This window comes from Sphaeramia orbicularis, chromosome 24 (assembly GCF_902148855.1).
Source record: "Sphaeramia orbicularis chromosome 24, fSphaOr1.1, whole genome shotgun sequence".
Taxonomy (NCBI): Eukaryota; Metazoa; Chordata; class Actinopteri; order Kurtiformes; family Apogonidae; genus Sphaeramia; species Sphaeramia orbicularis.
In genome coordinates this window covers 34,287,417-34,301,954 of record NC_043979.1, presented here as the reverse complement: position 1 = coordinate 34,301,954, position 14,538 = coordinate 34,287,417, and the positions used below count along the sequence as shown (strand labels likewise).

General features: G+C 39.2%; 2 protein-coding genes across 2 annotated transcripts; one reads left to right on the top strand and one right to left on the bottom strand.

Annotated features, from left to right (window-relative positions):
• Positions 1 to 492: 492 nt before the first annotated feature.
• On the top strand, positions 493 to 10,019 carry ttbk2b (tau tubulin kinase 2b). The gene is made up of 15 exons (XM_030128173.1): positions 493 to 685; positions 1,141 to 1,263; positions 1,413 to 1,560; positions 2,180 to 2,253; positions 2,345 to 2,485; positions 2,611 to 2,715; positions 3,326 to 3,391; positions 3,473 to 3,565; positions 3,644 to 3,769; positions 3,866 to 4,023; positions 4,249 to 4,438; positions 5,575 to 5,789; positions 5,876 to 6,332; positions 7,572 to 8,275; positions 8,923 to 10,019. Exons 2-15 carry the CDS (start codon positions 1,195 to 1,197, stop codon positions 9,269 to 9,271), a joined length of 2,895 nt encoding a protein of 964 aa, XP_029984033.1. The 5' UTR covers positions 493 to 685; positions 1,141 to 1,194; the 3' UTR covers positions 9,272 to 10,019.
• Positions 10,020 to 10,415: 396 nt separating this feature from the next.
• churc1 (churchill domain containing 1) lies at positions 10,416 to 14,475 on the bottom strand. Its single transcript, XM_030128186.1, has 4 exons — positions 14,337 to 14,475; positions 14,038 to 14,173; positions 10,922 to 10,992; positions 10,416 to 10,795 (listed from the first exon to the last, which is right to left on the bottom strand). Exons 1-4 carry the CDS (start codon positions 14,373 to 14,375, stop codon positions 10,703 to 10,705), a joined length of 339 nt encoding a protein of 112 aa, XP_029984046.1. The 5' UTR covers positions 14,376 to 14,475; the 3' UTR covers positions 10,416 to 10,702.
• Between the last annotated feature and the right edge of the window lie 63 nt (positions 14,476 to 14,538).

Below are 14,538 nucleotides of genomic sequence, written 5' to 3'. Positions count from 1 at the left end.
TTTAATGCCTAGAGGAAGAAAAACACTCAGGAAAAAAAAGAATCTTGATTAAGACTCTCATAATTCATGCACGAAAGGGTTAACTACAGAATAAATTTTTACATGACGTGCAGCTAAACTGTGTGTTCTAATCCAAGTCAGCACATGTCAGCCTTAACAAGAAATGCAGAAATGTTTTATGTGCAGTTTAAAGTCGACCTTTATGTGTTTTTAAAGGTATGTACTTGGATTCACCCCCTATAAAACACATCTGAGGACCCCAGTGTCCTTTTATTTACCATGTGACAGTCTGCATCTGGAATGACTGGACAGTAAAATGCAGTGATCCTTTGCTGGCCTCTTAAATATATAAACATGGTGATTATCTTGATGTCACCGGTGCCCTCTCTTTCCTCTGTCTTATTACATAGTAGTACTCCTGCATTCCCACACTGTCGGGGATGCAGGAGTTTGTCGACCAATCAGATGGGGTTATCCGTGTGACGTCACCACCGCTACTGTGAGGCATTTGAGGGGCATCACTCCCCATTAGCAGGCTAACTTAGCTCTGCGAAGCTAACGTCGGCTATGTCTCTTCTCTAAAATTATCACAGAATGACCTAACCGGCTAAGAATACACCGAGAACATGGAGACGGTTTACTTTTGCACACACTAACCGGAATTGCAATGTCGCAGCTAAGCAAGGTAAGAGGTGAGAGAGGTTTGTAACATAGTGGTTATTCATTAGTAAACATGCTAGTTAGCTTGTTTATAGACCACCGGAGCCGCATTGAACACCGTCATTTAGTTAGCTGGATTAGCTTCCTGAAGGCTTACAGGCTGACCCCTGTCGGACTAGTGCTTGTCGCTACGATACATAAATGTTTATGTTTAGGTTGTGGGTAAACCATGCCATGCTAGCACTTCCCATCGCATGGCAATAGATAGGGTTTGTTAACGTCTCACATGAGCCTTGGTTACGAGTAGAGTTGCTAGCCAATTTGTTTGAATAGCTTGTTCAATGCATCCATAACAACTTTGTCAGGAACTGTAAGTATAATGAGAAGTATGGGTTCATCTCTGCACGCACATTAACATGCGGTGTGAAATGGTTGAGTGTCAATTTGACATGCATTTGTAAATTTGTTTCCTCTTTCCAGCAAAAGGCTTGCGTCACTGATGCCAGGTGCAGGGTGTAGCTGAGAGCACTCAGGATGAGTGGGGCTGGAGAGCACACAGACATCCTGTCAGTGGCAGACGTAGTGAGGGACAGATGGAAAGTGGTAAGTTTGCTGAAGGAGCAAAAAAATCTCCCAATCGAATCATTTGCAGCAACACTGGTATCTTTCAGAAGTGCAGTAAGAGGAAGACCCCAGACCTTCAAGTTGACTGTGTTACTAACTTTCTCTTCCACTATGATGTCCATCTGCAGGTGAGGAAGATAGGTGGTGGTGGGTTTGGGGAGATCTATGAGGTTCTGGATCAGCTGAGCCAGGCCACTGTGGCCTTAAAGGTGGAGTCAGCTCAGCAACCTAAGCAGGTGCTGAAGATGGAGGTAGCTGTGCTGAAGAAACTTCAAGGTTAGTGACAAAGAGAGCAGAGGCTGAAATATTGTCTTCTGTTGACATGAACTCAAGATAAAACATGTTTCAGAGGTAATGTTTTATTAAAACGATACACTGTATTTGGGCAGAATGAAAAACAACACTTACAAGGGTGTCAGTGTGCTCTATTTGACTAAAAAGTTTCAAGTAGAATCAAATTAGCACTACTGGTAAGCAATGATTTGAGACACACAATAAATAAAATACAACAAACGCCAAGCTGCATTTTTTTCCTGAGTAAGAAAGATAGTCATTTGAACCAGTGTCAATTTTATGACCTAGGTATTTTTCATGATGCAAAAACTTGATAAATGGAACTAATGCTGTGTTGCTCAGCTTTGGATAGAAACTATTTGAATGTCTGTTTAATCGCTTTTAATACATTTTAATTTTGGTCACTCAAAACTTTGTTTACAGATTTGTTGTAGTAATAATAGAGTTACACCTGATGGAAAATCTGATCTGTGATGTATGATGTGTCCTTGCTAACGCTGTAATAAGACTCAGTAGATAGTATTATATCATATTATATCTGCTGCTGAGAAACAAACATTATTTGGGAATACAGCTGATATGTCTGTTTTCTATTAAACAGGCAAAGACCATGTGTGCCGCTTTGTGGGCTGTGGGAGAAACGATCGGTTTAATTATGTGGTGATGGAACTTCAGGTAAGATTTTAACACATCGTTGCTACTTGATAAATTTATCACATCACTCTGAATCATTGTTGTGACATTCAGTGCTTCTTTGCTGTTGAAGGGGAGGAACCTTGCAGATCTGCGCAGAACCATGACCCGTGGCACATTTTCTGTTTCCACAACTTTGAGGCTTGGGAAGCAGATTTTAGAGGCCATTGAAAGCATCCATTCTGTAGGCTTTTTGCATCGTGACATCAAACCTGTAAGTGGACGTGTAGAGCACAATGTCATGAATATTCCCTAATGCATGAATTTTTACCTTTCTTATAACAAATGTTTTATTAGTAACATACTTGAACCTGTTTATCTTTGTTATATACATTACAGTCTAACTTTGCAATGGGAAGACTGGCCAGTACCTGCAGATGCTGCTATATGCTTGATTTTGGTTTGGCCCGACAGTTTACCAACTCAAGCCAAGAAGTCCGTCCAGTAAGTACACTGTGAACAGCTTCCCTAAAGCATTGTTTTTACTGTGCAAGCCAAGGTTGTTCTAGTATTTTAAAACATGATTATCTGTTTACTGAGTCTCTGTGCCAGTGACAGCCATGGGCAGAGGTATTATGGTTTTAACTTGCCCCTTTTTCATGAATGCAGTCTAAGGAATGCCTTAACAATAATTCTTCCCTTTTTGCTAATGCTAATTTCAGTGTTGGACTCATTAGTCTGACCAGTGAACATGAGTTCAGTTTAGGTAGCGTCAAACACTACAGGGACCACAGGCAAAGATTTGTAGAAATACTAAGATAAAGACACAAAAAATCACATCTTTCATAGAATATTAAAAGGTAATTTATACGTGTTTAACAGTACATCAGACAGAATCGCATAATGTCTGCATGACCTCAGTGACCTCGGTGTGACATTAATGTATGAAATCCCATGAAGATTAAATGCATAGTTTCTCATTAGTCAGAGCTAAAATGCCTTCAACTCAAATAGTTATAGTAACCTTTATCATTAAGGATATTTAACCTTGCTTTGTATCATTTAACCCTGGGACGAAGAGTGTAATTTGTCTAAACTCTTTTCTTGTCTTTAGCCTCGTCCTGTCGCAGGCTTTAGAGGAACTGTGAGATATGCTTCAATCAATGCTCATAAGAATAAGGTGAGTGTGAACTCAGTGCATATTGTTCCCACGAATGTATAATCTGCTGTGTTGCTCAAATTTATTTGTCTGAATCTGCAGGAAATGGGTCGTCATGATGACCTCTGGTCTCTCTTCTACATGCTGGTTGAGTTTATGGTCGGTCAGCTGCCCTGGAGGAAAATCAAAGACAAAGTATGTGCTTCCTCTTCTTCTTCTAAATCATAGTATATCTTAAAACTTACATTTCTTCCTTTCTTTCTTTTCACATAGGAACAAGTAGGAAATCTGAAGGAGACATACGACCATCGCCTCATGCTTAAACACCTTCCCTCAGAGTTTAGCACTTTCCTGGATCATATCTTGACCTTGGACTACTTCACTAAGCCTGACTATCAGGTTGGAAATGTCCTATTTGGCTTCATTTGTATGCAGTGTTTGTCTGTCAAATGCTGACGCATAGTTTTTGGTTTTTTTTGCTTTTGTCTGTGACAGCTTCTGATGTCAGTATTTGACAATGCTATGAAGAGCCACAACGTGCTGGAGAATGACCCCTATGACTGGGAGAAATGTGATTCAGAGGATATGCTGACCATCACTGCCGCAGCAACCACAGCTCAGCAGCTCACTCGCCTCACACCAGCATACTTGGGGTAAATAAACCCTTGTCACTTTTGGTAGAAAGCTATTTTTTTTTTAATTTCTTTAAGCTCATTGTTGCTCTACTATTAAACTTCCTTCACACACTGGTGGATATGAGCTCAATATATACCCACAAGCTTTTTTTAGTCTAGAAACTGCACAGTCAGTTCCCTGAGAAATCTCTGCTCTAAATTGAGCTGTCAGTGCTGCAGGATGACCTTGCCTCTCCTCTACAGCATGGCCAATGCTTCGGTGCTGCCAGGCGAGCTACAGAGGGAAAATACTGAGGATGTCCTGCAAGGGGAGCGCCTCAGTGATGCTGACAACTGCCCCCCGATTCCCACACCGACAACACCTGGTGGAGATGTGTGGGAAGAGATGGACCGCAACCGAAACCACAAACACACTCAGCCAGTGATCAGAAAGGTTCGGGTCATCATTTAATGTTATTTGCATTGTTCAATTTCCGGTGCTAGGTTCCCTCACTGAAAACAATAACAAAAGATGTAGTTTAATGCATTATGAAGCACTGTGGAATCATGGGAGGAGTTGTTTTCATAAGCATTGCCAATGAAAACCTTGACTAAGGGAGAAATCATGTTTATAGACAAATTAATGGATTAATTCAACTACGTTTCATAATGTATTCATGCTATGTCAGCGAATTCTATAAATCTTTAGAAATACAATACCTACAAGAAACATTTGTAATATATGACACCATCAACATGTGACCAAATGAAATGAGCCATTTCATTGGACAAAAACACAAGCCAAGTTGTTTTTAGGTATTGTAATGCATAAAGGACACTTATTACAGCTATAATTTCTTTCGATTTTTAACATAAACGTAATTTAAGGCTAGATTCAGACATATGATATTCATAATAAGAACCTCCTATTCTCCTGACTTAGAACACAATGACTCTAGGACCTTTTCAACTTTGTACTTGTTCACTCCTCTATCTTTCTATCGTTAACTACACATTCTGGCCACATAGTTCTGGTAACTCCCTGAGGATAGCTCCCTAAGGACTTTCTTTTGTTTGCCTTCACTCCATAAATAGCAACATAAATTTAATAAATAATTCCTTCTCTGTGTGGTGGATGCCTGAGGAAGTGTTCGAGAAGACTTTTATATGTTGTTTCAGGAAGTTCAAATTGTGTTGTACTTCCTCCCACATGTATAGGCTCAGTAAAGCTTGGACCTTAATAGCGCCCCATTTCTGTTTTCATTCATTTTCAACACATTTAATGTTTTGACGAGTTACAGAGGAGTTTTAGAAATGAAAATCTTGCTGCATTGAACATACCCTGGACTTCACATTTAAATCACTCGAGGTTCTTCTTATGATGGGAAAGTACCTGCGCTGTGTGGAGCTAAAAGGACCCTTCAGACAATGGCCTAAGAACTGAAGTCTTGCTCAGTCATTATTCTCCACACAGACATCAAACATCCTCCAGCAGTTTTGGAACCATGAGAGAGCTCCTTTGGTCTAGAAGCACCTGTTGTGGTGCAAGAACTACCTCTGTCCTACTGCAACACTTTTGTCTTCTTTCAGGTGGTGAGTGAAGATGAGCACAGTCAGAATCAGGGGAACCAGAGTCCCAACACTGGCTCCATGCAGAGTTCTCCGAGAAGAGTGCGATCGGAGACCATGTTCTTGGAACGAGCTGCACCGCTGCTCCGAAGGATGAGGCACAGTCAGAGCCTAGCCTTTGAAAAGAGGCTTGCACCTGAACCAAAGCCCACCATTGAACGCTTCCTGGAGGCCTAGTTAGTACTCTGTACCTATGAATTATTGGTAGTATTTTAATAAAACAGGCAGAACATGATGTAACACTAGTGTTTTGTTTTGGCAGCCTGGGCAAACAGCGGCCTGTCCTTTCTCATGTTGGAGAGAAAACCATCCCTGAGAGGGGACATCGGACGCCCAACGAGGAACACTCTGGCACGGCGACGCCGGACCCGGAGGAGGGCGCAGCCAGCAGTGGTTTTGTCGCAGTCAACCTGAGTCCCGTTCCTCAGGAGGGAGATTCCCAGGAATGGGTGATGCTGGAATTGGAGCAAGGGAGTGGTTCTGGAGCCACTAAACCTCCAGCTGAAGCCTCACATGAGGACAAGCCTGGAACTCACACACCTGCTGAAACTGAGAACCACTCGTCTGATCCACAGGATGGACAGTCCACAGCCGTACCCAGCAGCCCCGTGCTGTCGCAGATGAACATGCCTGGCACGTGGTTACTGGGCCACAGGAGGCTGCCGGGGATGCTGGGACAAATGCCATCAGTCATTATGGGGAGATCCCAGATGGAACAGGTAGGAGAATCCGATTATTTAGTCATTGGTAAAGTGAAAGCAGCAGATTGGAAACTTAGTTCAACTTAAAATTAATTTTGAGCTACTTTTAAAGTTTGGTACAAAATAATTTCATTGACTGGCAACTTCTTAAACTTAAGTCTATTTCTTACTCTAAATTTAGGTCACAGATGTCAAACATCCTGCCCAGGGGCCAAATCCGGCCCGCCAAAGGGTCCAGTCCGGCCCTTGGGATGAATTTGTGAAATGCAAAAATTACACTAGGATATTATCAATCCTTTTAGTTCAGGTTCCACATTCAGACCAATTCAATCTCAAGTGGGCAGGACCAGTAAAATATTATCATAATAACATAGAAATAATGACAACTACAAAATTTTTCTCTTTGTCAATGTCAATTTTTTCATGTATTTACACTAAAACAAAGTATTATTTCGCAAAAAATGTGAATAACCTGAACAAATGTGAACAACCTGAAATGTCTTAAGAGAAGTAAGTACAATTTTAACAAGATTCTGTCTGTTATTAAATGTTTTGCGTATTTGTTGATCCACTGTGATCTGTAAGTTATACTGTACATGTGTAAATGATAAGCTGAGACATAATATTGTCAAAATTGCACTTATTTTTCTTAAGAAATTTCAGTTTATTCATGTTATTTCCATTGTTTTAAAGGATAGTCGGTGGATGCAAACACTTTCATCACATAATTTTACTTTTTTCGCTCTAAGGAAAATTTGGAGCTAACATTATTTATATATTATTATATTATTATTTCACTGGTGCGGCCCACTTCAGATCAAATTTGGCTTAATGTGACCCCTGAACTAAAATGAGTTTGACACCCCTGATTTAGGTTAAATTGAACTCTATGCCATCAAACTATATTTAAACATGTAAGACACTATTATGGCTGCTGAAAACTCTGCCCACTGTGTACCTGGATTACAGAACAGCCAAAGGTTAACAGTTTTCCCTCTTGTTTTATGAGATCCCAAGCAGGTATCTCTACACTGATTAAATTCAATTTGATTTTAGTTTAATAAATACAGTTACTAAACAGAGGTGCTAAGTAGAGTTTTTGTTTTAGTCATTTTAAATATGGATTCGCTCTCTGATTAGACCTAATCCTAAACGACCTTCTCCTAAACAGTCATTTCATAATATTTATCTCAGACTTACAAGCTTGTTCATCCTCTTTTTTTTTTTTCTTTCTTTTTTTTAATCAACTCTTCTCAGTCTTCCAGTGGTGCGTTACAGTCCCCTGTACAGGAGAAGAGTGATGTAATTCCACTCGAAGCCCCATCCGGCAAATCTGACGAGCTTCCAGAGGAAATCTTGAAGGACGGAGGGAGGAGGTTGGAATTAGCACCAGTGCCAAGCATGACAAAAGGCCCCGCAGCTCATCTCACAAACGACAGAGACCCGGAGAGCGATTCTGGGCTGCCCGACCGCTCCTCAGAGCCCAATCAGCAGCCTCATGGTGACACAGCGGGAGGCGCTGTGGAGAGCACTGTGACCGTCTCCTCCTCTCCACCTCCGGTTCTCCTCAGAAGAAGAGACTCTCCCTCATCCCCGAGACTGAGCAGAATCCCGGTTCGAGACCCCAGCACCCCTCTGGACTCTCCTAGCAGGGACCTTAACATAGAGAGACGCCACCGCTGGAGCAGCCCCGTCCCCGGCTCCCCCACCCACTCACCCTCCCCATCTCTGTCCTGTGACAACCTGCCGTCTGCTTTACCCAGAGACAGGCTGTCCTCAGAACGGGGCTCCAGGTCTGACGGAGCAGGAGAAGATCCTCTCTCTCTGTCCTCCTCTTCAGGTAGTAAAAGTAAAATCCCCCGACCTGTGAGTGCATCCTTTCTACCTGAGCAGCTCACGAGCAGGTTTCTGCCTCGACCTCCTCCTGGTAAACCTCCCATCCGCCCATGTGTGGACAACAGGTACGAGTTACATTCTGCAAATTTCACTTTTCTGCTTCGAATTAGGCTGTATTGCAGGTTTTCCTCCGGTTCTTAAAGCTTACGTAGGCAGTATTATTTTTTTTAGGATTAAGCAAAAATTCCACTTTAACCTTTCAGTGTGTTGTATTGATAATTTCATCTCATTCCTGCCAGTTACCGCTTTAAAATGTCTACATGTCAAGCCTTAAAATGTGCTGGTTTTTGATTACAATTCCTAAAATTTTATAGGATTGGATTCAGTTATGAAGTTACTGTTACTTTTCTAAATTCTAAATAAGTTATCTCACTTTTAAATGTGGTTACGGGACATTTTTTTTTTATTGTGCCTCACAGTAACAAAAGAAAAATGCAAAACAAACATGCAACCAATATTTAAAAAAAGGAAAAAATATCAAACTTTCTGCACCTCATACAAGAAAAAGCTCAATTTGCAAAATAAATATAAAGGCGTTAGAGCCAAATTGAAAAACCAGAAAAACACCCCCAGCAAAAGCTTACCATCACTTAATATTTTTCCATATCCACATCAGGTGCTTTACTTATTTCACCACCATACTGGATGTATTTGTTGTAAATTGCATTGGTAATGGTTTTAAAAGTCTTAATGGACTGTATTTCTTCTGCAGACGGCGGCGGTTAAGAGTGCGTGCCAGCAGCACTAGTGACGCAGACTTCCTGGCCAGTCTGACCCAGCTGATGCAGGACCGCAGTGGGATGCTCTTCAGCCCCCCTCCTCGCCCTCGCAGCTCTTCTTCCTCCCTGCAGCGCTCGCTCAGTTCCTCCCCTTCCCGCCAGGAGCTCCGTGAGGGCGGGGTTCTCCAGGGACGCAGCCGCTCTCCATCCAGCTTCTCCGGGTCTCCTCCTCGCCACGCTTACCCACAAGACAGATCCAGCGGGCCGGGTCAGTGGGGTCACAGCTCCAGGGGGAGGGGCCTGATCCACGATGGAAAAGGCTCCTGCAAAGCGAGTCGATGACTGAATCCTGATCCCAATTGTAGCGCTAGACTGTCTAACATCCAGACGCTGATAGCATGTGTAAATACGGTATTTACTCAAGGGAATGTACTGTATGTAATGTAAAATGTATGATAAAGTGTATTTATTTATTTATTCATTTGTTGGATATGTCTCAAAATACTTGATAATGTGGCTTAAAAACGGAAAGAAAAAGGTTGAGAAAACCTTGAGATTGCCAACTTACCTCTCATTTCACTCCTCTTAACACTCCATGTAGGCCTAATATGAGACCAAAAAGATTCTGTTTAATACTTGAGGGATGTAAAAACGGCGCTAAATGTAGATATGTACCATTAGAAAAATGGTATACACTAATAGAAATTATGTATTCACTAAAGAACACTATGATAGTAAATAACACTACAAGCAGTATACCAACATCAGCATTCATACCGTCAGGGCATGCTGTCCCATATTGACCTCACTCCTGTTTAACTGATAGATTTATTATAATATGTATCAATGAATTGCTAATTTTGCATATCACCATGTAGTAGTGTGCTTTCCTTTGCTAGAAAATATTTGTCATGCAAACAGCATCAGCATATTAGAATGTACATGTAAGTGCACTCATACTTAAGTATTGTAAAAATGCATGAGTATCATTGCAAATGTTTTTTTTTTATTCATTTGTACAATCCGCTGAAACATCTGTATTTTTATTGAAATGCTTCTGATCAAAATACATTACAATGTAGACCAGCAAGGATGTGTTTTCATTTCCTACATAAAGAAATGTTAATGAATGCATTCTGAGAAGAAAGTGTGTTTAAGATAGAAAAAAAAAAAAATTATTCAATGCCAAACTTACAACTCCATGGTCCCTCTTAATGTTATAATAGTCAACCTTGCAAAAACAGATAATCTTTTGTCAGGCTTTTAGGAGTATTTCTTTTAATACACAGTTGCACATATTTTTCCTCAGAAGCAGCATTCCTGTTGATCTGGATAATTCAGTGCCACTTTAAAATTCCGAACAAGTAGACACTAAGTCTAAGGTCAAACCGTTCGATACTCCTAGAGAAATCACTTGTCAAATGTAGCTGAAGCAGCCATTTACTCAAGACATCTGTGAACAAACCAAGAAGACACCATTTGTAACGCTTTTGTGAAGTGTTTAGAAAGCAGAAAAGTGTAACAATTCTGAGGAGTAAAAAAATTTATTTACAGTAGATTGTTAATTGTCTTTATGGGGAACCTCCAGCTATAAACTTACTCTCATTAAAAAACATAGTTTCTGCTTAACAGTTATCATCAAATTGTAGTAGTTTGTAAACAACTGAGACCCTTAATTATGGGGTACTTAATAGAATCTGTATAATGCAAGCAGTCAGCAACACAGTAACTGAGTCAGTCCTGGTTGTTGGTCTAAGAAGTTACATCTGAGGTCTAGAAGAGGGGTGCAGATTGTCTGGGGTCGTCTGGTAACACACTGATGGAGTCTTCTGCCTTCCCACACAGCATGCAGAGCATAGTGTACTCCTGAACAATAAAAAGACATGCATGTTACAAGAGGAAGTAGACAACTGGATATGAACACTTCATATGAAAATTTAAGTGACTGAGAGAAGTAAAAGATAAGATTTAAAAGAAAAAAAAGATCCTTACCTGATATTCATCAACAACAGAAAAAGTATATTCATGCCTGGCGATGACATGATCACAGTTTTTGCAAACATCTGGAAGGACAAATAAGAATTTTGGATTAGCTTTGATGATGGTTTTTAGAGGGTGGGCTAGTAAATAATGATGAATTATAAATTATTAGCCTCATAGCATATTAGCCAAAGTCATATTTTTGGCCAAATTGTGATATCTGCATAAAATGAAGCAGCAGTGGTAGGAGTGTGAAGTTGTGCAGAAATCACAATTTGGCCAAAAATATAACTTATGCTATGAGACTAACAAAATAAGGGTAGGTGGAATTTCTAACTACAATGTTTAGACCAAATAAACTAGTAATATAATTGCATAATAACCTGTAAATAATGACAACTTGACTAATGCATTATGAAAATATTTACATTTACAAGCTATCCTTTCACAACAATTCTGAATAACCTGAAAGAATATGAACAAGAATTGTCTTACAAAAAAACAGTATTAGGCCTATCCCTGTTATTACATGCTTTTTGCTTTCACAGATCCACTGTGGGTTGGAATGCACATGAGTAAATGATGAGACTTAACATTGTTCAAATTGCAACTAATGTTCTAGTTGTTCATGTTATTCACATTTTATTGTGAAAATATTTTCATCATGTAATTTTACTTTTTTCACACTAAAACAAAAAGAAAAATTTTAAGCAATCTGATATGTTTCCTAAAATTATAAAGAAAAAAAAAGTATTTCACCAGGGGATCAATTAGAAAGTTCCATAAGTTATAAGACCCCTTATTTTTGTATTTTGATAGGCTCACAACCCTTCCATAACATCATATACCCTGTAAACTATAAACAACATGTGAAAGTGTCCCTTATTTATTTACCCACATCATTATTTATATTACTGCCCCCCCCCCCCTTTTTTTTTTATTCATGTTTAATGGTAGTTTGTATGTACGTGGGAAGGGTGGGGGATTAAGTTGGTTAAACTAAGAAAAACAATTCAAGACATTTTACCTAAAATGCATCATATTTCTTTTCCCCCTTCTTGAATAATAATACAACATTGTTGAAATTTCAATTAATTTTCTAGTTGTTCATGTTATTCACATTTTATTGTGAAAATATTTTCATCATGTAATTTAATTTTTTCAGAAACAAATTTGGGGTTATCATCATTTATTGCACAGGTGTCAAATATGCGGCCCAGGGTCCAAAACCGGCCCGTGGGATGACTTTGCAAAGCGCAGAAGATATTAACAGTCAAGGGCGTCGAACTCGAAATTAATAGCATAATAACCTAGAAATAATGACTCCAAATGTTCTTCTTGGTTTAATGTGAAAAAAATAATATGACGTTATGCCTATAAATAATGGCAAGTCCAATTTCTTCTCTTTAATTTATTGCAACAAACATTAAACTCTGATATCTTTTAATAGTTAAACATCAATAACCTGAACAAATATGAACAACCTGAAATGTCTAAAGAAAAATATGTATAATTTTAACAATATTCTGCCTGTTTTGTGCCTTGGTAGATCTGAACTATAATGCACATGTATAAATCATAAGTTGAGGCAGAATATTGATCAAATTTTTCTTACTATTTCTTCTTATTTTTCCTCAGAAATTTCAGTTTTTTCAGGTTATTCACATCTTTTTTGTTTGGATAGTTTGTAAAATGAAAATTATTTCATAATTTAATCTTATTTTTTGCATATAAAAAATTTGGAGTCGTCATTATTTATAGGCTATTTTGCTATTATTTGACTGGTTCGGCCCACTGGAGGTCAAATTGGGCTGAATGTGGCCCCTGAAAGAAAATGAGTTTGACACCCCTGATTTATAGGTTATCATTTTACTGGTCCGGCCCTCTTAAGATCACATTGGGCTGTATGTGACCCTTGAACTAAAATGAGTTTGACAACTCTGACAGACACCCATAGATATATCCACAGATGGCTACAGAAACAGAGCTTCCTCTGAACTTCGAGTCTAAACCACAAAAACAGCCCCCGTCCAAAAGTATGTGGACGATAGCTGGCAATAGAGCAGTGTTTTTCAACCTTGGGGTCAGGACCCCACATGGGGTTGCCTGGAATTCAAATGGGGTCACCTGAAATTTCTAGTGATTGATAAAAAATTACAAAAAAAATGTATTAATAAAAAATATATGGTGAGTTGAGAGAGACAATCCCAATCCATAAAAGACATGACAAACTGTGAAGCTGAAACTGAAGCACTGTGGTACTGTTTGTCTGTCAAATGTTCATTGTGGTCAGTTTCAGATGCTGCAGCTCTTTCATAATTCATAGTTTGAGTTCCTGTTTGTTCAGTATTAATTGTCAGCCTTGGAAATCCAAGCTGGACTGACTGTACATATCCTGACCAAGGAAAATCAAATTCTCACTTTGTGCAGTAATCTTCACCTGGATTTACTATCTCTGTCCATAATAACACTATTCTACAAGTAAAATGCTTGCATAATAAAAGTAGTTAAACTTTACCAAATTTGAGTCACTAATATAGAAAAATTAAGTCAAAAGTGGTAGTTGGTTGTAGTTTCTAAGACACAGTCTTGGACCAAAATGTGAAATTCTGAGAATTAATAAGAGAATGGGTTTTACTCAAAAGGAATGTTTGTCTCAGAGCTAGCAGATCTACCTCAAAACAGTGTCTGCACATGAAAATACATTCACTTTTCAGGTTCTTTCGAGTGGAACATTTATAAATCCATTGTATAAATGTACATAAACCAACATATATGTGTAATAACACACCATCATATATATTGAAAACATGAGCTAACCAGCACTTTTGTAATTTGTTTTCTGATTCGTCTTTTTAAAGTATATAATATTTAGCACATTTAATGTCTGAAGCAGGTATTTTCTAAGAAATTGTAGAGCAGTGTAATATACATAATAATTTAGCCTAAATGTCATCTAAAATGAATGTTTATTTGCAACATAGTACAGTAAACTATTACATGATCAAAAACAAATTAATTTTAGCAACAACAAAAAAAAAAGTCTGGGGTCGCCAGAAGTTTGTGATGTTAAAATGGGTCAGGAGACAAAACAGGTTGGGAACCACTGCAATAGAGTAAAGATTTACGGTCATATGTGACAATCTCCTCTCCATCCTCATCCTCCGTGGCTTTGTTACTGATGAGTACGAAGTCCCTCTGGTGGCAGTTGGCACAGCCCAGGTAGTTCATCAGGTAAGATCCATTTTCCAGGCATGTGTTCCCCTGAGGACCAGAGCACAGCAAAACTTTCTGACACCAGTACGTCTTAACAGTTAGCTTACTAGGCTACCACATCAGTAAAGGTTACATATCCGGTTATAAATACAGTTAAATTTCGCGTCCCAAATCAAGAATTGAAAAAGTACTTCCCAATTATTCAACTTACCCGGTCCGGGTACTCTTTTTGCACGCAGCCGTTACACATTTTGACTTTCTAACCATAAAAACATCCAACAAACGATGCAACACTCCCCTTCCGTTCCGCATTGAACAGCGGTGCCTGCATGAGCTCAGAGCTCTAAACCATTGTACATTGAGGTTCTTATACAGCGCGCTTGTCCTATCTTTTATAGATCTATAAAAATGGC